The sequence below is a fragment of the Podarcis pityusensis genome (genome assembly GCF_964106645.2).
Source record: "Podarcis pityusensis genome assembly, chromosome: 7".
In the NCBI taxonomy this organism is placed as follows: Eukaryota; Metazoa; Chordata; class Lepidosauria; order Squamata; family Lacertidae; genus Podarcis; species Podarcis pityusensis.
Genome location: NC_138031.1, coordinates 42,755,333 through 42,779,376, shown reverse-complemented (window position 1 = coordinate 42,779,376; position 24,044 = coordinate 42,755,333). Strand labels below are relative to the sequence as shown.

Genomic DNA, 24,044 nt, shown 5'->3' with positions numbered 1-24,044 from the left:
TCTCTGAACCATTTCTGATTCATCCACAACCTTCCTGTGTCACAGCACTCAAAACTGAACAAAGTACTCCAGATGAGGTATGATTAGTGCAGAATATTAGCCTTGTTTGAAGCTGCATCACCTTATCAACTCATTTTCAGCAGCTAATAGTTTATAATCTTGAGATCCAATCCTGGGGTCATTTTCACATGTCAAGTCAGGTATCCCCCATCCTATACATCTACATTTGATTATATTGCTTTTTGCCTAGATGAAGAGTCTGAATGTGTCACTATTGTATTTACATCTCTTTAATCCCACCCCCTTCTCCAGCTTTTGCAAAGCAAAACAGCTATGAGGGAGAGGGACAGAAGGTTAAAAGAGTAGCAGGCCTTTGGCAAGAGCAACCTTTCCCAAATAATTTCTTGCGATTAGAGGGGCAGGCACTATCTGTCTTCAGGTCAGGCACTGACAACTCAGTGACACTAATTACCTGCTTCAGGTAAGTATGGTAGCAGAAAATGTTTTTAAGAGCAGGGTGCCAGTTCCAGGGTAGACAGAGTACAAAGTGATCCTCTTGCGTGTGGATAAGCTCCTTCCCTGGCTACAGCCCAGGGGCAGCTAATATCTTCTGCACCTTGTCCCAAGTGGCTCAGCTTCTGAGTTTTGTTGTGGGAGAAGTAGGTGCCTCGTTGAAAGAAGTAATGATAGCCTTATAATGCTTCTCATGCTGTAAGTTCAGAAATACAGGAAACATCTGGCCCCTCACAAGTTTGTTCTTGAAAGGCCAGGCTGGGGCACTCATGCATGAGTGGAACTGACTGTAAGTGTTCCAAGAGCAACATGGGAATGTACCAGAGAAAGGAAAATTTCCCACTCCCTCTCTTGGAAAGAAAACTGCATGAGAAAGGAGCTGTGAACAGTAGCCTAAGCTGAAAATGGAAAAAAACTGTTCATAGCCTCCGGGGGGGGGGTACCATATGCCTTGTGGAACTATTAACAGTTCAATGGACATTACCTCTCTGAAAGGGCTCTCAGAAAACCTAGACCAAGCTTTTTGATGAATATGCAGCACATAAAATTTATTTACCAAGCATCTGAAGAATTAATGTTTTGCAGAAAAGCCTCACAAGTATGAAGTGGTTTGCTTCTGTGAAGCAAAGGACATAAGTTCTGAAACTCAAAAAATCAGAAGCGAATGAAATGCAGTAGTACACAATTTGTTCTGAATGCACATAGGTATGGTTGTGGACATGATGAAAGTCAAATACACTTTTAAACATATTTATGCTGCATTACTTCGTCCTCCCATGGGTAATAAGGAAATAAAAATAACTGTATAAAAATAGGGTAGTGCTTAGAAAAGTTTTACATTCGTTAAGTCTGGTGCAATTAAATTATTACCTGGAGCATTTCATTAAACATACTCTAGAGGTTGACAAACCTAGTATCCATAGGTATGTTTTCTAATGTTACTTCCAAACTATCAATCTCACTGTTTTTTTCTCCTCGGACAACAACCTTTACATATTTTTCAGAAGCATGCTTTGCGTTCGATTGAATTTTATTTTCCAAGGGTATGTTTTCTTGAAGTGTGTGTTCCATGGTGCTTAGCCTGTCCTGGCAGCACTTTGGGTAGTTCTTGAAGCATTCAAAGGTATCATTGCACTTTTCACAGGGAAAATAAGAACATCCTTCTACTATCTGCATGGAGTTACTGCTGGATTCATGTCTGCCCTTAAATGATTTCGAGTGGACTTCCAGAACTGATCTGTAAGAACAGCTCTGTACATGCTTGAGACAAAAACAAGTTTTGATGCATAATTGTTGGAGAACAGCAAAATCTTTGGCAATAGTGCTTCGGAAATTAGGCTTTAGCATAAGATACATAACTGGGTTATAGAGTGTTGAAGACTTGGCAAAAACAGCAGGTACAGCAAAGGCTAGTGGAGGAATCCTCTCTATTGACCCAAAGGCTGCCCACATGGCAATGACGGCATATGGGCTCCAGGCAGCAAAAAATCCAATGCATACAGCAATGCTCAGCTGCAAAGTTAAAAGAAGAAAAGAAAGTTTGTGCTATTCAAAACAAAACAGTAGGTGGGTTAGACCAATAGATTGCCTAATTCACTGTCCCACCTCCAAGCAACAACTGCCTAAGAGTGATGGCATGACTGTCAGTCAATTTCAGGGCCATTAACAGATCTGGTTTGGCTTTTAGTCTATTTAATTACAGTTTGCAGTTCTAACAATTACGGTGTCATCATTTATACTCTCATTGGCTTTATTGTTTTAAATAAGATGTGCTTTGTTTTTAATAATGTTAACCAGATGAATTCATTTGGTGGAGATTTGTCTAATACTTGGCCCTTTTCCACATGCATACTTGCCACCACAATAACCAAGTGGCCATAGCTACTAAACATGCATTTAGCTCCTTCAGTCCCCTAGACTTTGTGATATGGTCGCTCCCAAGAAGAAGAAGAAGAAGAAGAAGAAGAAGAAGAAGAAGAGTTTGGATTTGATATCCCGCCTTTCACTCCCTTTAAGGAGTCTCAAAGCGGCTAACATTCTCCTTTCCCTTCCTCCCCCACAACAAACGCTCTGTGAGGTGAGTGGGGCTGAGAGACTTCAAAGAAGTATGACTGGCCCAAGGTCACCCAGCAGCTGCATGTGGAGGAGCGGAGACGCGAACCCGGTTACCCAGATTACGAGACTACCGCTCTTAACCACTACACCACACTGGCTCTCCACATGCAGAGTTTATAACCTACACTGGGCAGCCAAGATTGCAAATAGGCTACAAATGGCTATGAATATATTCAAAGAGCATAGCATCCAATCATAGTCAAGGAGATCCAGGTGCATCTTGCAAGCTAAATGGCAGACAAAATAGATATTATTTCTATTCTTATTTATTTTATTTGTGAGTTTATTGGTTGCTTCCTATACCCTGAAGCGATTTAACAATAAAAGCACTAACAATAAAAGCATGCTTAAAAATGATTTCACACTTCAATGATGGATCCACAGCAGGAGAACTGAGACAGTCTCTGCAGTTGGCTGCATAGCTCAGGTCCCATATCTTCCCCTCTGCTAGTGCAATAGGAATCCCATCATACAAAACAAACACTATGGCTTTGCTACCAAAGCACAGCAATGGTTCTTCCATTTTCCAAGGTTAAAACCTGGAAGCAGTCAGCCTGCAAACAGCATTTCCATGCTCACAAAAGTGGTGTTCTTACATTTGATCTTACATTCACATACCCACACCCACACCCACACAGAGAGAGAGAGAGAGTTCAGAGAGTATGCAAACTCTTTATTTGAGGCAACTTAAGTCTTTACTTAAATTGCCTTGTTGCTGCATCCTGCCCAACACTTTGACCGTTACAAAGCACTCAAGAATTATGCCATTTCATGCAATCTTACATTCAGTCCAAAAATGGAAGAGGAAAGAAGCACCAGTCACAAAGCCTCAAAAATTGAGGTGATCCTTAAAAGGTGCTTCATATTTTAGTCTTTATGGCAGGGGTAGCCAATGTTGGGTCTTCCAGATGCTGTGGACGCCAACTCCCATCATCCCTGAACATTGGCCATACAAGCTAGGTCCACTTTTACCATACCTGCTTCTACTTCTGGATGCATATGCAAAGCTTCAAACAACTTTGTGAGGCTCAATAAAGATAAAAGCCAATAAAGACCATTTCACCTCCACTATAAATGTGCTTTAAAATATCAAGAGAATGTCAACATCAAAGCCAGCATATCTGCTCTGTTTATCTCCTGCTGCTCTCCTCCATTTTTCGGAAGCATTTATCAAATGGGGTATATAATAGTTCTGAAATAGGAAGGTTCTTTTTTTATATTAGCACTTAAGAATATTGGTTGCAACTATAAATAAAGCAAGGATATATAATCATTTGCTTTGACAACCAATTACCTATACATATTTCATAGTGCCAGCATCTGTTCTTTTTAGTGGAGCTAAAAGCTCTCACAGATTAAAAGATTGATCAGCTGCAGTTAATCACAGGCTACCTCCCCACCATTATCTGCTGTCACAATCCTCCTAGGGGTGAAGGGGAGGTCCTAAGAATGCACTCAGTGAGTCCCAATCTTTCTTCAAAGGAGGCTTGGCAAGTCATCCCCCCCCCCGAACAAGTGAGTCCAGATTTCATCTGCCTACATTCGCTTTTAATAAAACATGATGCACACCTGATTCCAATCACTCCTCCATTGAAGAATGCACTGGGGGAAAGGTACAATGAAGCCACACCCTTGGTGTGTCTCTATCACTCTATTGTCACTCTTCCCCTTTATGGCCTGGCATGAGAGACAAGATCATCCTGAGTGAGCAGGCCATAAACATCACTTCTGGCCTGCCCATGCTTACTTCCAATTGGGCCAAAACTGCTGGAGCATGGAGGCCACATTATGAATTAGAGTGACATGTATGCTACTACACTGGCCATAGAAACAAGGCGGCTCCCTCCATCTCAGTGGGTGGCACAAGGCAAACTTCAGCTTGGAGATCCAGGTGTGAGCACTAATTCCCTTCCCCATGAACGTTAATGAAACGTTAACATTTTTAAGATTCCTACAAGCCCGGGTACTAGAAAATCAAGGGTCTGGTTATAGCACCAACCCTAAATCTAGCATTAGTGTAAAAGCTGGTAAGACTCCTGTTCACAAGCCAAAATTTCCACAAGTGTAAAATGTGGACCAACAAGCAGTCTTTGGCACCATGAAAAGTATTAGGAACAGAAGTCAGAAGAACTGGATTCTTTATTCTTAGACAGGAAACTCAGTGCCAAACACAATTCCTGTTCATGCTTCAGTATAATTTCAGAATATCATAGCCCTCTTCTCTTGCTTCTTCTATCCACAGATTCCATTAAAGGCAAAAGGCTGTCAACATAAGTGCACAGCAGCCATGGAAACCAACTTGTTCAGCACCAGTGACCACATCAGGAAGACTAGATGGCAATTATGATGCTTTGCTTATGCAGCCTGGGGATGGCGACAGGGTGCTTGGAGTGAGTGGGCACCCTGCCATTGGTATGCTCAAGCCTATATTCCAGTACAACTTATCACTTCTAAAGGGAAGTGACTTGTTGAGTCCAGGAGACAGTTAATGATAGGACATTTCCCTAAGTTAAACTAGTATTGCTGCAACAGATGTGTATATTTGGTGAGATTATCATGGGCTCCTACTTGACAGGGCCTACAGCAAGACAAACCCTTTCCTCCTGCCTTCACCCTTGCAGAGTTTACACAAATTGCATCTATTTTTATATTTGTTTTCTAAAATATACTCATGTAGCCTTTAAAATGGGAGAGACTAACTGCTAAAGATTGCTTTAGGACTGAATTTAAATCAAAAGCTGTTTAGCAATCTGGTCATCAGTTTTACCACTCCATTGATAAATACATGATATATGTTGGACTAGATTCAGAAGAATACAAAAGGAACTAAGTTTTCCCCTCTTGCAGCAAGGCTTACCTCCTCCATGACATTAGATAGTACAATAGTACTATGCTAACAGCATAATAACAGAAAGATGGAGGTTCCATAGACTGCATGAATTAACAGTGAACACATTGACAGATTGCAGGCCAGAATCAATGTAGTCTCTGATTGTTCAATCATTAAACAGAAACTCTGCAGGCATTAATCAACAGGACAATGAACCTTGCATCTAAAATGTACTTTGATGATATATTGCACTTAACACTTCTGGCAAACAAGTTATGGTGCTGTGATATACGGCAAAGAGCGTCATTGCCTAAAACACACCATAATTTACAGGCTATATAGAATCGTGTGGCTTCATTGATCTCAGTGGAACTACAGCTGAGCAAATGGTTTGTAAATTACCCATAAGCAACTCTTAAGATTCTAGCTACCATTGGCCTGATCCTGAATAATCTCGGCCTTCCTGAAATGTTGACTGAGCCAGCAGCCCAAAAGCTAAACAACTTCCTCCCTAGAATGTCCTTGCAAAAACGTCAGATTTGTCCCATCAGGGCAATCTCCGTCCATTTGTCTCCAGAAGATACACATTTTCTAACTTAGCTATCTTACATTTTAGTACCACCTCAGTAAAGAGGTAGAGACACAAAGATATCTGAAGGATTATTTCCCTAATCTAATTTTCCAAAATGCTGCCATGTAAATTTTTAATTTGAATCAGATTTAGAGTCAACAAATATGCATAAAGGAAAGTATAATACCACAACAAACTACATTAAAACTGTTTTGTTGTATTGTGGATGTCTCCATTTTGATAAAATATGTAAATAGCCTGCATTGATTCCCCCACATTTTGATTTTTAGTCATGGGACTAGTCCTGTATGTTATTCCCATGACCCAAATTGCAGAGTAGTAGAAAAAGGTCTCATCTGTTCCCCTTGCTAGAATGCCAATGGCAAGAGTGTCCTCCCCTCTGATAAGCTCTCTCCCCCATCCAAGTTCTTCATGAACTGCAGAGACTGTGAGAGGGGCAAGGGGCAACTTGTCTCCCTTCATGACAGGGGAAAGAGAAAGTGGGAACGGGTGCAGAAGTTAGTGGTTTAGTCATCACTGCTATTCTGGACTTAGGGTTCTCTGCATGCTTACTGGAGGGTAAACCTCGTTGAACTCAATGGGATTTTGCTTTTGACTATGTATAGCTCAGGCAATTAGTAATTTTGGGGTGAGCGCAAGAGCCTGTTGGACCCATTAGACTGAGGACTAAGTTTAAATTCTTTTGGCAAAGCATGCTTTGTTTCTTTCCCCTGCAGAGCTAGGCAGAGTCTCAGCAAAGTTTCATATCTAGAGTAGAGAGTCAGACCTATCATTCCTGGCTTAAAAGAACCCCATTTTATTAAGCAGGGAACAAGTACCAGGCTCAATTGCTGTGCCCTCCCCTGATCCCTGGCTTCAGCACTTTGATCCTGATCTCTTTAAACCACAGTTCCCTACTATGATCAATTGAAACAACCCCAACAGATCCATGGAAACATCTGGCAAGACCTATTAAATTAGAGTATTTAATATGCATTATAAACTGTTTCTGATTTTGAGCTGCTGCTATGCCTTTCCCCAAGAAATGGCAGACTAGTTGCTATTGTTGTTGTTTATGGGGCTTTGAATTATGTTTATTACATGTGAAAAAGCAATAAAATACTTTTTGAAAAACAGTGAAAATCAATAGGTGATGAAAAAAGAACATGGCTTTTTAAATACCTTGGCTGTAACAGCCTGCACGTTGCTCATCCTGGTGGGTCCCAGGACATGTTGCTCCACTGCTTTTCTGGAGTCTTTCACCGTAATCAGAATAAGAGTATAGGAGGTAACAATTACTCCACAGGGGATAATGAAACAGAAGACAAAAAGGACAATCGTGTAAGACATTGCTGTTGTGTTTATATTTGATGAATACCAGTCAATGCAACATGCTGTACCATAAGGTTCGGCTCCATATTCTCCCCAGTGAGCCAGTGGGGAGAGGGCAAAAATGGCTGCATAGGCCCAACTGCATCCTATCAAGATCCAGCCATGTTCTCTCCTAAATCTATTCCCTGAAATACAAAATATTCACATTTAAGATACATGGGTGAGATGTTGCTTGTAATAATACTGCAGCTGGTTTTAAGTCTACAAATCAAAATACAGGTCTCTCTGTTTATTGTCTACAGAGAAGTGGTGACTAGCTTATGGCCTTCCAGAATTTATTGGATTCTAACTCTCATTAGCTACAACTAGTATGCCCAACCCAACTCGTATGCCCAACCCAATATTTACTCAAACCAACCATGACCAGTGTGAGGAGCAAAACATAGTGTTATGTCCAAACCAAAGGAACAAAGCAACCCAGGTTGGCCTATACGAGGGACATCCAACTTCCTAGAGACTACAATCTACTCACATGATTAAAATCTGGCAGTGATCTACCCCTTTTGGTTGAGCTTTTTTTAGGGAGAAATTATTTGTTAATTTAGGGGCTCAGGTCTAATAAATAACCTGTTGAACATCCCTGACCTATACATAGTAAGCAAGTAATTATGTTCTGTCATGACATGTACATTGTGTTGCTATTCAACAGCCCTCCAATGCACGTTATAACAGTATTATTCACAAAAAGGGGGGAACGCTTCTACAGAGAGAGAGAGACAGAAAGAAAGACAGAGAAAGAGAGAGAGATCATGCTCCCTAACACTCCATTTCCTGAGACTCAATGGCCATACTAGAACTGCCACAATGATAACCTCGCCAAAGCATTTAGTACCAAAATTAGTGTTGCATAACTCTTGGTTCTTCTATATTTGTGCAGAAGGAAAGAAAAAAAATATATTTACCATAAGTTGGGAAGCAAATTTTTAGGCAGCACACAGTACTCAGTAATGTTAGTGTAGACAGACTGCAGATTCCAAAAAATACTCCACAAAATGCATAGAACAAGCAAACCTGTTGGCCAAATAACCACCTAGGAAGAAAAATGAAACAGTTATTAATATCAAAAAATATTCTTCTCAGTCATATATTCAAAAGTAACTTTCAAGGGTCACTACTGTACTGAGATAGCAATACTGATTATAGTCCATGCTCATTCTGAGCCAAGAGGAACCTTAATGTATCTTTATTTGTCTATAAAAAATTAATGCACGTAAATGCTTGTAACCATCCCATGAAAGAAATTATGTTGCTTCATATTTTAAAAACATAACTGAAAACACAGCATGCATCTGGAAGGATTCTGACCAATATATAAACTCATTAAAGAAATAACACACCATTCTATAAAAGTGTTCAGTATCTTGCCTGTATCTCTGGAAAGTAGTGTCTGCTTGATACCATTTAACTTGAAAAATGGCTGCTTGAAGTTGGGTGGAGAAAAGGCACATTTGAAAATTGTGGATGTGCAGATTTAATATTCTTACATATTGAGAGAGAACTGAAGTCTAAAGAAAAGGAAACTCCAGTGTAATGCTCTCTCACACAAGTTATGGGAGTACTGCAATTGTTTGCTTATTTGTCCTGACACCCTGTCATCAGATACTTTACTGGGCCCCTTCCCATTTTGACAGCAGTACATAGAAGAACGAGGTATTTAAATTAAAGAAAATTACTTTTATAATAAGCCATATTAATAATAATATCTACCTTGTATTAATTGCCCCCATCAACTTAAGTCCCAAAGATGAACTCTTAAATCTGTGTCTATCTCCTGACATAGACCATCCAAGTCTCAGTGCCAAAAGCCTGACTGAAATTGATCTCCCCCAAGAGTACCTAGAGCTGGTCAAAAGTGGCATGAGCAACTGTTCAAATCTTCCGAGTACAAGGGGGGATTTTTCAACCACTCATAGGCTGTGCAAAAGATTTACAATTACAACTAATGGCAGGGAATACTGGGGAGCACAACTCTGACTTTTTTTCAAAGCAGGACTGATGTCACCATCTGCAAGAGTGCCAGGTAATTAAGAGAAGCCTTGCTCTGGCAAGTGAATGAGACAGTAATGAGGCTTTTACATTTCTTTGTGACAAGCATAGCATAGAGGAAGCCAGATAATGAGGAAAATAACAGAGCAGATGCTGGGTGCTTCTTTCTTTTTCTTTGATGGAATTCCTACTTTTCTACCAGTAATTTAAACAGTAACACTTATTTGCAAAATTGTACGCATTTCAAATGGGACGCAGGTGGCGCTGTGGTCTGAACCACTGAGCCTGGGGCTTGCCGATTGGAAGGTCAGGGTTCCCCGCGACGGGGTAAGCTCCCGTTGCTCAGTCCCAGCTCCTGCCAACCTAGCAGTTCGAAAGCACATCAAAGTGCAAGTAGATAAATAGGTACTGCTCTTGCAGGAAGGTAAACGGTGTTTCCGTGCGCTGCTCTGGTTTCACCAGAAGCGGCTTAGTCATGCTGGCCACATGACCCGGAAAAACTGTCTGCAGACAAACGTCAGCTCCCTCGGCCAGTAAAGTGAGATGAGCACCGCAACCCCAGAGTCATTCATGACTGGACTTAACTGTCAGGGGTCCTTTACCTTTTTATGCATTTCAAATTAAAAGCTAAAAGTTTTATTTCTGCTGGATAAATATTTTTAGTTAAAGCTCAATGTGTTTTACAGTGGTACCTTGGGTTAAGAACTTAATTCTTTCCGAGGTCCGTTCTTAACCTGAAACGGTTCTTAACCTGAGGCACGCTTTCGCTGATGGGGCCTTCTGCTGCCACTGGCTCACGATTTCCGTTCTTATCCTAGGGCAAAGTTCTTAAACTGGAGCAAGCACTTCCTGGTTAGCAAAGTTTGTAACCCGAAGCGTCTGTAACCCGAAGCATCTGTAACCCGAGGTACCACTGTACAAGTTAAATGTATGCAGTCATTGGAGCTTACTCCCAGGTAACAATGTATAATTGCACTTGTGTGTGTGTATAACGGATCCACACAACTCCTTGGAGGCATGGCTAGGGATTATCCCTGGGGAGTGGCTACAGCAGTTTTCATGATGAGGTCATGAGCGTCAGAACACATAACCTTGAAAAAGAAACATAAGCAATTCCACTAATGTGTTCCTTTCATTTCAATTGTAACAGAATTTCACTCTGTAAAAAAAATAAAAATCATTTGTAACTAAGTAACAATGACATGTATTACTGTAGAAAGGGAAGCTGGATCTTTTGTTATTCCTTCCACCGAAAATTAGGAAACCAGGTGGAGTAATTGTACTGAATGAATGCAACTTTTCCCCCAAAGGTATCCTAAGTGACAACAGTGTTGTGCAGCTCAGAATACTAATTACTGCCAGCAGCTTGAAAGACTGCTTTTCTCAGCCCTTGGAATTATTCATCACTATAGCAATAAAAAAATGTGGAAGAAGAAAAGTTTAGTTACTGTTTCCTACTAACAGAGAACTTCAGTGGATGCACATTGAACACACCTGTGTGAAAGGCTGGATGTAACAGCTAGAGGGTACAAGGTCAGAGTCATACCAAGGTCACTGATGGCCAAATTGATCATGAAGTACTCTGCTGGTTTCAATATGTTCTTTTTCTTGTAGGAAACATAGAGGAGGATACTGTTCCCACAAAAGGAGCATATGCCTGTAGGACAAAACAAAAAAGGGTTAACTGTTTTCACTCTCATTCGCATTTTGACTTTGCGTGAAAGTAGCATGTTGTCCCTTTCTCCAGTGGCTTTAAAGGGAAAAGCATACAGGGATGACTAATCATGATTTTTATATAGGTGTTTTTACAAAAAATAATAATTTTGCAGCATGATTTCCAAATTGTTCTCTTTCCTTCAGTGACAGTTGATTCCTATCACCCTCGCCTCCAAAGTGGTTGAGCATTTTGTAAAAATTAATGAATATGAACCATATAATAAAAAGTATACTATCTGTACAGAAAAATTTCGACATAAAACAAGGCAGCAGGGAACTAATGGCACCTTACCATGAACCAAATTTAGTTCAAGTTAAGCTGACCCAGACTGCAGCCCACTCCACAAAATGCTAAAAAGCCACTCAAGCTTTTTATATATTGCCAATCAGGTTTTCATGATGGCCGCAGCTAACCTAGCTGACTGCACTGTTAAAATGAGCAGTAGCTCATTCAAGGCACTAATTGAGCTCAAAGCAAAAGGCAAATATATCACATCCAGATCAGTCCTCTGAACCATAATGGCCACCATCTTCTTTTGTGCACAGATGCACCATATGGAAAGGCATTATGCTATATCTTTGTGTTTTTGTAAAGTAGGGTAAGAACAGCTTTTGAGGCACAACACCGGAGAAACTAAATAGAGGAAAAGGCAAAACAGTTTATATCTCAACACCTCTCTTCCAATTAAATTTGGAACTCCCTGTGCCTGTTTTAAAGAACACACACCAAAAGATCCCAAGTCACATGTGATTTGGCCCTAAAACGCTATGAACCTAGGCCAGGGGTGACCAATGTGGTGCCCTCCAAATGCTGTTGAATGATACAAATTGCAATTTGGCAACATTTAGAAGGTACCACATTGGCTGTCCCTGTCCTGGACTGTCTCAGAGATATTTAGTCTTAATGTTTAGTTCATCAAGTACTTGAGTTAGTTGATTTGCCAGGAAAGTCACCAGATTCAGATTCAGTAAAGTCCAATATAAATTTCTGCTAGCTTGCCAGGAAACAATAAACATTATTCCCACAGTAATTGTAATCTGTGTTCTTTATCTGTGAAAGTTCAGCTAAAACACTGCTTCCCACAACACATCAATATGTCTGTGAAAACCCCAATGTGTACTTTGTGCATTATATCATCATTTAACTCCAACTTCTACATTTCCCCCCACCTTAACACCCATGTGTATCTATGCCTACCAATTGAGGATTACACGTCATGCATCTGATGGAATGGGTGCTAGTCCATGAACGCTTGTGCTATAATACATTTGTTAGTCTTCAAAGATGCAGAAGACCCTATATTGTCATTACTTAAAGATTATTTCCTTCACTAGAAAACACTTCAGTCTCTAAAGGTCTGACGGCACATGAAGGCACCACCTTACTGAAGCTAAGCAAGTGTGGTTAGATGATGGGAGACCTCCTTGGAACCACATGTATTTCACCTTGGGTTCCATGATGCTTCTGTGTAAAAATGGAGTGTAAAATATAAGGAAATACAATAATAAAAAACTCAATTTAAACTAATTTAAACCAATGCAAATGTAGTTATTTTATTACACTTACTTATTTAAAAAATGAAATTCTGCATACTGCTTTATGCATTCCAACTACAATACTGTGAAGCAAGTCACTAAAATTCCCATTGTATTGATGGGCGAAACTCAGACTGTAATTTGCCCATTGCTGTCCCAGGAATTCACAGCTGAACAGAAATCTGAATCCAGGTTTGCTGGGGTCCAAGTCTAGCAGAGGCCTCCAGTCTATATATACTACAGTTGGATTCTCCCCTCTAGCAGCTTGTCCAGTTCCATATGTACTTCACACAGGAAAATGTGGCCACCTTCTGGATGGGTTATATTTCAGATTGTGTCAGCCTTTGCATCTACTACCAAAGCACACATAAGCAATATAAAGCTCAGACTGGGCCGGGAATGAGAAAACAGATACATGGGTAAAAGGTAAGGTAAAGGACTTGCCAATCGCATGGTCGGCGGTTAGAATCCCCACGGCGGGGTGCTCTCCCGTCGTTCGGTCCCAGCGCCTGCCAACCTAGCAGTTTGAAAGCACCCCCGGGTGCAAGTAGATAAATAGGGACCGCTTACCAGCGGGAAGGTAAACGGCGTTCCGTGTGCTGCGCTGGCTCGCCAGATGCAGCTTGTCACGCTGGCCACGTGACCCGGAAGTGTCTGCGGACAGCGCTGGCTCCCGGCCTATAGAGTGAGATGAGCGCACAACCCTAGAGTCTGGCAAAACTGGCCCGTACAGGCAGGGGTACCTTTACCTTTACCTTTAAGGTGACTATGGGGTGTGGCGCTCATCTCACTTCAGGATGAGGGAGCCAGTATTTGTCCACAAACAGCTTCCTGGGTCATGTGGACCAAGGAGTTAAACAGTATCACACACATGCCAGAGACACAGTTATAAAATCTTCTTTTGTTTTCTAGAATGTGAAATACAATCATCATCATATGCAGAGAATATCACAATCATATGTAGAGAAAATCAAACAATCACTCTTACCAAATATAATATAGAAGATTCCAACAATAATATCAGCTGCTTCAGTTATTTTGGAATGAAATGTTGCATTCACAAAGTAAGAACCCATCTGGAAAAAAATAGGATGGAAGAAGAGAGAATTCAAGGTAAGTGCATCTCAGGACCCTCAGTTTTCAGGTACAGTGTTTTCAAGCATTGATACATAAATGTGGAGGCATTTTCTTAAGCCTCGCGGTAATTTAAAAACTGACGTTTTGAGACTTTAAGGAAACATGACCAGATTCAAACCCTCTGAGAATCTGGGTGGGATCTCCCCCACAACCTGGTTGGGCAAGCACAAGTCTACTTGCCCACTATGCACAGGCTACTTGGAGCAGGGGTCACAAATATGTCACTCATAGGTGCACATACAACATTTTATTGCAGTCAATAGGAAATAGAATAAGATGTGGCTACAGCGTATGTGTGATGCCTACAATAATTTTTCCAATTTGCAAATATGCCAAAGCTTTATCCACACCAATCTAAAAGATGCCATAGAATGACATTGGATTTATGTGTTCCTTCGTGGCACCACAAACATAACGGTAAATGTTTAAAAATAAACTATAAAAATCACAAGTGTCGACATTATTCATTCAAACTTTATTAAGAATGCCCTTCTCACAATTCATCACTTTAATACTGCATACTATGTGCTGAAAAAATATTTTTCAAGTCACAGTAAAAGTATAAATAGCACAGAATATATTCTTCAAATACAGTCCTTATCAACAACCTTTTATGATATTCATAATTCTAATTTCACAGGGCTCAATGCAACTTCTGTATGAAGTCACTATGGAAAAATTGCCCAAATAAAACAATCACTAAGTTATCCAAAGGATACTTTAACAAGATATTTATAACATGAGTAAGCAACCGTGCACTACCAAGGAAAGATGAGCAAAAACAGAAATTTCCATCACAGATTTTACATCAGTGATTGTGAACAGCGGATTGAGAGCCTTCAGAGGGACACACAGACTTCAAACATGTTTCACCAAGCTACGTACTCAAAACAAGGTGGTCTTGTTGTCTTGGCAGCCCAGGACCTCCACACAATGTCCGGGCTTGCATGTCAAAGAGGTCACACTGATGCTGGTAACGTAGTAAAAACAATGCAGGAGGCAGAAGTTATGAGTTACCAATTTCTGCAGCCCCAGCAAGAACTGTGAATCTCCAGCTGTTTGACTTCACCCCTGGAAGCGCACTCCATTGTCTCTCAAGAGAGATGGATGCCAACAACGGTGCTTCATTTACTTACCACCCAACCTATTCAAATATTTAGTTAAACTACTTTTGACTAGGGCAAAAATTCAGATGCAGCTCCCTGCCCCCCCCCAAAGCCCAGAAAAATTAAAAAATCCAAAATTTTCATGATTACAGTTGGCCCATGAGTGGTGACTAAAGTTTGGCTTACATCTGCGGTTTGTTCATGGGGCGATTTGGGGAGGGTGGACTATGCACCCAGGTTTGGGGGGGTGGACTATGCATACAGTAAATGCTAATTCAGATCATGTATTGTTTCCCAACAGTGAAGCAGGAACAAAGGAAGTGTGAGCCACCTGTGGTTTCAGCAAAGAGCACCGGCATGATGTACATTCACATTTAAGTTTTAGTTTAACTATGGTTTTAAATTATGTGGGGACCAGACCATTGTGTGGGTGAGCAGCCTTCAGCAAGGGATCCTTCGGGGGGTGGGGCGCCTTCAGAGACATGTGCGGATCCGTCACTATACTCACTGACCCTTCCACAAGAAAGGATCACTTGATGAAGGCTCTGTATGTGTCTGTATGTGAAAACAGAGCTTATTTTCTTATTTTCACATACAGATACACACATACACACACACATCACCTGCCATGATGGTAGACTTTTACTAATTTAATAGGTAATTTTAACTTTCTCTTTTCCCAGAACACATGCTGTCAGTCACTAGCTACTGTTAGTGTTTACTAGGTGATTATTGTTACAGATGGGTAGCCATGTTGGTCTGCCATAGTCGAAATAAAAAAATTCCTTCCTGTAGCACCTTAAAGACCAACTAAGTTAGTTCTTGGTATAAGCTTTCGTGTGCATGCACACTTCTGCATGCACACGAAAGCTTATACCAAGAACTAACTTAGTTGGTCTTTAAGGTGCTACAGGAAGGAATTTTTTTTATTTAGGTGATTATTATTATTATATATTTATTTATGCCCTGCCTTTTCCACTAATGGGACTGAATTACTAGTATATTAAATTTATATAATATTAAATGAAAGGTTTTTTTAATTGACAGATATATACTTAAGTTAAATATATAGATATATGAACTTAACTGAACTTAAAAAAAGTTGATCTAGGACCTGGGGAGACTGGACAATCAGTTCTCAATTATTTTAATGGAAACAGGTCAAACTGAGCCAAAAGAATTGGAAACACTGCTGTGTTTTTATTGGAGAGACCTCATATGACACGATACTGAACAGTTTTATTAATCCCTTATTGTTTTATATCTGGCTTGCACTAGCTCCATCATTTTTGGCTTGGAATCAAGAGATATTTATAGCAAGACCCAACAAGCATATGCCAAAAGTTGATGTCTTCAATTGATTAGGACAATGGGTGCCAGCCAAAGTATTCATAAGATATCACCTCTACTTCTCTCTGTAACTTTATGTTCATAACTTTGCTAGAGTGCATCATACCTGTTTGTCACTACCTTGAAGGCCTGCTGACACTCTTTTTTTTTTTTTTAACCTTCCTTATTGTGTTGATCTGTCATGGAACAAACCCAGTGAAGAAAATAACAGTGATTACTCAGACCTCATCTCCATCCTTCCTGTTCTCTCTCTTCCTTCCATCACACTTGGCTGGCCACTTCATCAATCATCAATTTCCTCTCTTTCCTTCCTTCTAACTTTATGTACTAGAGAGTAATTGCTCTCACCTTACTCTCTAACCCAGGGGTCACCAACTTGGTGCCAATGGGTGCCGTGGCACCCACAAATGCCTTCACTGGAACCCCTAACCAAGGGACTCAGGAGGAAGAGAAGATGTAATTTCTGTACTTGTGTTATGCTATGCCCCACAGCGCAGCCATTTTGTGACTGGTGCTCACAACACTATCTCAAATTTTGAAATGTGCCACTGGTCAAAAAGGTTGGCAGTCACTGTTTTAACCAGCTCCTGTTCACACATGTGCCTATGCATTGTGCTAGAACAGCTGCTAGCTGGCTGGCTTTTGTGCAATTAAAATGCTACACTGCAAAGGCAACACTCAAGTCCACTTGAAAGAATAGAATGGGATTGACTTCTGAATAAATATTACTAGGATTGCTCTCAGACCTGTGCTTTTGCTCCCAGGGAAGCATTGGGGAAGGAGCGAGTATATGATTCTGTGCGTGTGTGTGTGTTTTTGAGTCTGTCCCCCTTTCTCCTCCAGGTGTAGATGTGTGTAGGATGCTTGTTCCCCCATTCTGCCAAAGTATATGTATATGTGCACTGCTTGTCCTCCTCCTCCACCACCACACACACATATGTGTAAGCTGTGTGTGTGCTTTTTGAGTGTGCAAGTCTGCACATGTACACATGCATGCACATGGGCCTCAGAGGGGTGATGAACCCTCAATCTGGCCCCAAGCCAAAAAAAAAAAAAATAGCCATCCACATTTCAGAGTATCAAAATCCTTCTAGCATTACTGTTAAACCTGGCAAATGTTTATATTTAATGTTCAATCCTTCTCAGGCCACACGCCTCACAGTCAAATGAATCACTTCATCCGATAAAATATCCTGATTTGCATGTCTAAACACAAGGTAATTGGAAGTATGTGATAGCATGCATGCAGAAGATGACTCCAGAGATTCTTATTTTTCTTTCTGCAATGCAGCTTGCTTCTACTTTCCTTTTTCCTCTGCTGGGAAACAGGACATCAAAAGGCTTTCAGAGCAATTAGCAACATGAGGAATCAGAGAACATGCACCAAAGCATAAGTTTTTAATGAAAGTTTGTGTGGAACAAAAAATATTTTCCCAAATTTTATTATGTAATACAATTTACCTAATAATTCTAAGAGTGGTGGCCAATATTTCTCATCCTTGGAATTTAATAGAAGAACCACAGTCAGTTTTGGCTTGAGAAAGTGAGTTACTGATAAACTTGTATCTTGCATACATGTTATTATTACCCTGCAATATCTGAAACTCCTCAGCCTGGATAAAACAAGCACATTGGTAAAGCCCCAACCTTTTGCTTCTTTTGAGAAACCATGAGTCAAGGGGAAAGTTTGTTAAAAATTCCACAAGCACAGTCCACCAGAAATGTGTCTGGCACAAGCTTCAATGAAACTGTCATTTCTGGAAGAAGAAAAAAAACCACCACTTGTAATATACTACTCAAGCTCTTTCATCTCTTCATAATAGGAATTCTGTTGATGCAAAGGCTGCAAATGATAGACTACAGTGTCAAATGCACCACCTGCCCACAATTTGACTGCAACTCTCACATATGTAAAAAGAGTTACATTCCAATGACCATTCTAATTATTTATTTTTGACCCAATGAGTCTGACCTTTATTTCCCTATCCCCACTTTAAGGGCCAACTTTGACGTGTGGGTGGGGCCACTGACCTGTCAGTCAGGTGATGCCATGATGACATCAGATGACTGATAGGGGACATACCCACCCACCAGGCAAAGTATAAATAAACAAACAAGTATAAATATGTATGAATAAATAAAAAAATGAAATAAACGCCCATCATCCTAGACTACTGGTCATGCTGGCTTGAGCTGATGGGAGTCCAACACAAAAGGGCTGCACATTTGCCATTCCAGCTCTAGATGTTTAGAGTTCCTGACCTTTAGAGACCTCACTGAAGGTGGAAAATATGTTTCGATCGTACCATCTGCCAAAAAGCAGTATACGATGGACACCTGGGAAGCTGGAAGAAACTATGCAGAACGTATCATTGGGAAAACAACCACCTTGGTGTTTAAGCATGCCTAAGTGTCTTTGACTTGTTATGTCTACAGAGAAAGACAAGTACATTGGATTATAGAACAGACACAAATATTTTGTCACACTCCAAACACATGGTTGGAAACAGGCAACTAGCTACTATCCACTCCATCATAGTTTTTAAATAAAGCATATACAATTAGTAACAATTAAAGACAACTCCCTGAACTTACTTTTGAAATTAAAGCTCACCAATAGCAGTATAAAGAAATAGACAAGGGTGATGTGATTGAGGAACATCCTTTCCTTGCTCATAGTAAATGAAAGTTCAAATAGTTAAGATCTATGGAAAGGAAAGGATCCTCCAGAACACCTTGCCCATATTCTGTGTACTCTGGATTTAGCAAGAGCACACAGCACTGCCTTCTTCTAGAGCAGAAGCAGGAAAAAAAGAGCTGTTAGCTAATTTGGTGAGAGATGCAGTTAAAATGAAAGAGCTACACTACAGAGAGCAATCGGCTCCCTTTTACACTACATGAGTACTTGCAACAGAGGGGCCAAAGAACCATAGCTTCACAGCTTGACAGATGCTAATGAATGAATATCATGTTGCCTGTCTCAATACGCACATAAAGTCTGAGCTGTGTTGAGCACCTCTGCTATGGCATTACCTCAGATGCTCTTTGTTGCAGAGTTGCTCCTTATCACACAGCTCGACAGTTCCAAGTTCCCAGCCGGCTAAAAGTAACACCAGCTCCCTTGGAAATTAACAGAGCAGGCATTGCCCCCTTCAAGATGTCCTGCCCTGTGCGTTCTTTTAATCTTCTTTTGCATTCTTAAGAGGACAGATGAATCCACAACAGCAGCTGTAGTGTCAAAGATGTTCAGAATTAGCAACTGCTGTTGGCAGTTCTTTGTCACGGCAGATGCTGGATAAAGCAGCTTGTGGAATTTAAGGCAAGGTAACCAACCACCTTCTGCAATCTTGCATGGCACAAACTATATAGTAAGATCTACCTCACAGGGATCATAAAAGAAGGTTGCGGGCACCCTGCCCATTTGGATTGCTACTTGACCCTCTCAGAAGCTGGACACCTTCACAGCCAACCAAAGGAGTAACAGCACAGAGTAAACTGATAACAACATATAGTTATTGGCCACAACTTTCTTAGACAGTGCTGTAAGACACCACATTCTTGTACTACTGTTATTTGCACTTACGTCTCATTAGGCACAGCATAGCTAAGCCTTCATTTTCCACCAGTACCTGACCTCACCTCTCTGAACCCACTGCTTTAGTACTGAACCTGAAAACCCAACAGGACTGCCATCTGTATTTCATTGTTTTTACTGGCAGAACCTTTCTGTCCAATTATAACTGGATGCCTGGCAGAGATTCAACAGGCGTTGCTCTCCACATCAGGACATCTTCATTTTGGCACTGGCCCACCTGCTCAAAATCCAGCCTGGCATGAAGCTATTAGATTTCAGTCGGGCAGGCAGCGGCGTCCTAGCAGAAAACTGGAGACAGATTAAAGGAGGGGCGGGACTGGAAATAAATAAATACATAAATAAAAAATCAAGTCATCAGGAACTTTAGAGTCGAGTAGGCAACAAACAGTCCAAGGTTTAGGGACTGCCAGTTTCCCTTCCCACAAGGCGCTCGCTAGAAGCTGCCAGGTGGTCCGGGTGAGCGGGCGCGCAAATTTACCTTGGCTCCGGGCTGGCGCGCGGGGAAGTCGGCGCAGCTGCGCTTGCTCGCTCGCTCGCATTCTCCGCCGCCGACGCTGCCGCTCTGCGAAGCGCCAGAAAGAAACGAAGCGCTTTCGCCAAGGAGCCTCCAGCGACTCACGAGGCGGCAAAGGCAATGCCCGCGGGTCTAGAGGGTGAAGGCGCGGATTGGGGCGGGCTTGAGCCGGGGCTGAGGCGAGCCAATCGTTGCTCCAGCATGACGCTGCTACTACTACTACTAGCCCCGCTCCACAACTCCCGCGGGCGCGAAGCACAAGGAGCCCCTTGCCCTGAGGCGACGGCGCCAAGTTGGGGAGCTCAGGGAGCAGAACTTTCCGCTTCTTCCTCACCTCCGCCCGCTTCTCCCGCTTGCTGAGAGGCCGGAGGAAGGGCCATGGCAACGGCTAAAGGGAGCCGCTCTCTCGGGGGCTCCCTCATCTTATAGCCACGGGCGGGGAACTCGAGGCAGTTTCCCTTTCCTCCACCCCCTGATAGCGACTGGCCCTCCAGCATGAGGCGGCTTCCCAGCAGCCTTCCCGCCTTTTGAGAAACTGGATTGGATGCGGGCGGAAAGACCCTGAAGCGGCGCCTCCAGTCAGAAGAAAGCAGGTCTGCTCCGCATCTTCCCATTGGCCAAAGAAATCTCGGCGGCGTCTCTCCGACGGCACAAGGGCTCTCAAGATCCTGGCGCTAATGGGGGGGGGTTGTATTTGATTGCTTGTGTTTGATTATATATTATTCTTATATTCAACTAATAAAATATTTAAAAAAAAAAAAAGATCCTGGCGTGCGCCTTGCGATTGCGCTAGGGCGAAGTGCTGGCGCTAAGTAGGGTAGAAAACCCGGAGCCCACAATCAAAACTGAAACCAAGTAGAATTGTTCTTACTTCGTTGGAATCTTGCGGTGGGGCTGCTGGGCGAATTTAAATTCTGGGTTGATTCAGATTTAGGGACAGCCCCCTTTAGACGGCCGTGTCTGTTACTTCAGTTGTGAAGCACATAATTAACGTCTCTCTCATACACACACACAGCGCCATTCCATGCTTTACCATTGCTTCACGTAAATAAATTTTTTATTTTATTTCCGTCCACATTTGTATCCCGCTGTTCCCCCAAGGAATGGATCCTACGTTGTTCTGATAACAATCCTGATAGGGACTGTGCGGTGGAGATCGGATTTGCCCAAGGCAACCCAGTGAGCTCGCTGGCCGAGACAGGGCTGGGATCCAGGCCTCCTCACTACTTTGCAGCTCACGGCCCTCCGGATGGGTAAGCTAGACACTGCAACACGGCAGAATAGCCACACCCCTCCATCCACTCAGCACTGATCTTGTGGATATTCGTCTGCTCATGGTGCGAGCCTAAGACAGGATCATCTGTGTCCTAGTGGGAAACAGCAGTTGCATGCAGAGAATGGCTGTTCAGCAGGGGCAAGATGGGCGCGCGAAAGGTGCTCTGCACATGCTCCGTTTTCCCACTGTTCACATCGACGCTGACAGCTGAAGCGTGGCTTCTGCGATTCGCTGCCTCGTCTCCGGGCAAGCCGGTCACCACCGCAAGGTTTACATACCCGGCGCAGCAAACCGAGCAGAGAGAGAGGGGAATAGAGAAGGTGGTCAGATTCGCTCGGACATTCACCATGATGGTTTCTGCACTGGAGTCGGAGAAGTGCCAGGTTTTGGAACGGCACATACTTGTAGTGTGCTAATGCAACAATAAAACATGGGTGGTAATTGCAGACTTCCTATGACACCATCGCCCTCTAGGGGCTGATATATGACACCGCGACTAAGGAGCACGGCGCTAACCTAACCGTGGACCAGGAGAGTTGAATAGGATAAGGCTGGGGCAGGATCATCACTCACTCACTGGATCATGACGCTTGTGAACGAAGCCATCCTGAGTCTCCTACTCCCAGCAGGCTCACCTAAGGTGGTAAGGTCAAAGGGGAGGAGCTAGACAAAGAATGATCCAAGAAGTTCTCAACGGCAGAACAGGCAGAAGATAACAAACGGTATGTTACAACAGCTGTGAAGATGGATGAAGGCTGCAGCAGATAAGAATCTACCGGTCATTGTGATACTCGTGCTATCGGAACAAAGCCTTACTGTGAAGACTGTGCATTGGTCAGCGTGCACTGATTTACACACATAAAACAAATTCACGCACAGGCGTCGTCCGAAAACCCACCCCAAACCCAAAAAAGTCCCATGACGATCTGCAAATGGTAACAGAGGCAGGACCATGAAATCTGGAAGCCCCTAATCATGAACCAGCTCATGGGCGGTGGATACAGATTCAGTCATTCTGACTCAATGAGGCAGTTGAGTAGCTCGGCAGCTGTCTCCACAACTGAGCAGTCCTGTTTAAGATCCACTCTACCCACCCCAAAAAGGCGGAGGGGCTAGAAAAGGTGCCCTAAACATAGTCTGCCTCACTTTTTCCCCTGACTGGATTACCGCACCCAGTGGGGTCACCACTTAGCAGTCGTAAAAGACAATTGAACTTTGGAACATGGAATATATGGACTTTGCTGGATAACACAGATAATGAGCGTCCCAAATGCAGGACTGTCATCACTGAAAGAGAGTTGCGATGTTTTAACATTGATATTGCAGCACTTCAAGAAACTCGAAGAACAGGAGAGGGACAACTGAAAGAATAAAAAATAACTCTACAAATTCTTCTGTAAAGGTCTACCTGAACAAGAACGTCAAATACATGGGGTAGGCTTTGCTATCAAAAACAATCTTGTAAAGCTCTTGTCAGAAGTCCCTACCAGCATTAATGAGCAACTTTCAACCCTTCAAATAAAACTCACCAAAAACCAACAGGCTACTATTTTAAGCGCTTATGCACTGGATGCCAATGAAAACATTAAAGAAAAAAAAATTATCGGCTGGATGCCATCCTAACAGATAAGCCTAAGGAGGATAAAATTATCCTCCTGGGTGAATTTAATGCAAGAGTTGGGTGAGATTTCGATCTATTGAGAAAGAAGGAATTGGCAACAGCAACCAGAACAGAATCTTACTTTTGACTATATTTGCAGCACACAACCTTGTTATTACCAACACACTATTTCGACCAAAAAAATATTAAAATATCATGGAGGCACCCACGGTTGAACTACTAGCACCTCTTAGACTACAGTGGTAGCTTGGTTTGCAACCGCTTTGGATTACAACCATTTTGGATTACAATCACATCAAACCTGGATGTGCGTGTCCCCTTTTTTTGGATTACAACCCTTTTTTTAATTACAAACAATTTGGGGGGGGAGGCCCCATTGGCGAAAGCCCGCCTTGGGTTACAACCTGTTTTGGTTTACAACTGGACCTCCAGAACAGATTATGGTTGTAAACCAAGGTACCACTGTATGTCTGAGCTGAAGATCGCCGTGATGTACTCCTTACCAGAGCTATGACGACGACCGACGACTGATGGACAGATCACTGATTAATACATTCCACGATGGCTATCAAGATTATACCTCAATGCAGGCTTCAAGGAAGGAAACCAAGGCGCAAAATGACCACTCAAGCCCTTAAAGATCCTATTAAGTGGGATTGCTTCCAAACGACTCTTAAGGACCATCTGAAAGGAGATAAGAGAAGCAACCACTCAGCAACTTAATAGAACAGTTGTCTTTTAAAGTAACAACCTAATCAGAATAGGAAAGGCTGGAGCCCAATAATG

The 24,044-nt window shown here is 42.2% G+C and overlaps 1 protein-coding gene across 6 annotated transcripts; it reads right to left on the bottom strand.

The window, feature by feature from the left end:
- Window positions 1-1,033: 1,033 nt before the first annotated feature.
- LOC308481756 (opsin-5-like) lies at window positions 1,034-22,203 on the bottom strand. Of its 6 annotated transcripts, none has more exons than XM_081014451.1 (8): window positions 20,326-22,203; window positions 18,428-18,597; window positions 16,359-16,381; window positions 13,648-13,735; window positions 10,902-11,064; window positions 8,324-8,451; window positions 7,212-7,546; window positions 1,034-2,025 (listed from the first exon to the last, which is right to left on the bottom strand). In XM_081014451.1, exons 2-8 carry the CDS (start codon window positions 18,483-18,485, stop codon window positions 1,408-1,410), a joined length of 1,413 nt encoding a protein of 470 aa, XP_080870577.1. In that variant the 5' UTR covers window positions 18,486-18,597; window positions 20,326-22,203; the 3' UTR covers window positions 1,034-1,407. The 6 variants fall into 6 exon arrangements, with proteins under 6 accessions (XP_080870577.1, XP_080870578.1, XP_080870581.1 ...); XM_081014452.1 differs by having other exon boundaries at window positions 18,428-18,561; XM_081014455.1 differs by lacking the exon at window positions 20,326-22,203 and having other exon boundaries at window positions 7,212-7,285; window positions 7,430-7,546; window positions 18,428-18,815.
- Window positions 22,204-24,044: the final 1,841 nt, after the last annotated feature.

Excerpts from the sequence above, each read along its gene's own strand:
- LOC308481756 (XM_081014451.1), bottom strand. The coding sequence starts at position 18,485 with ATGGCAAATGTGCAGCCCTTTTGTGTTGGACTCCCATCAGCTCAAGCC. Across the intron at positions 11,065-13,647 it reads AATCTTCTATATTATATTTG|GCATATGCTCCTTTTGTGGG; the intron begins GTAAGAGTGATT and ends TTTGTCCTACAG. Across the intron at positions 8,452-10,901 it reads ACATCCAGCCTTTCACACAG|GTGGTTATTTGGCCAACAGG; the intron begins GTGTGTTCAATG and ends TTTTCTTCCTAG.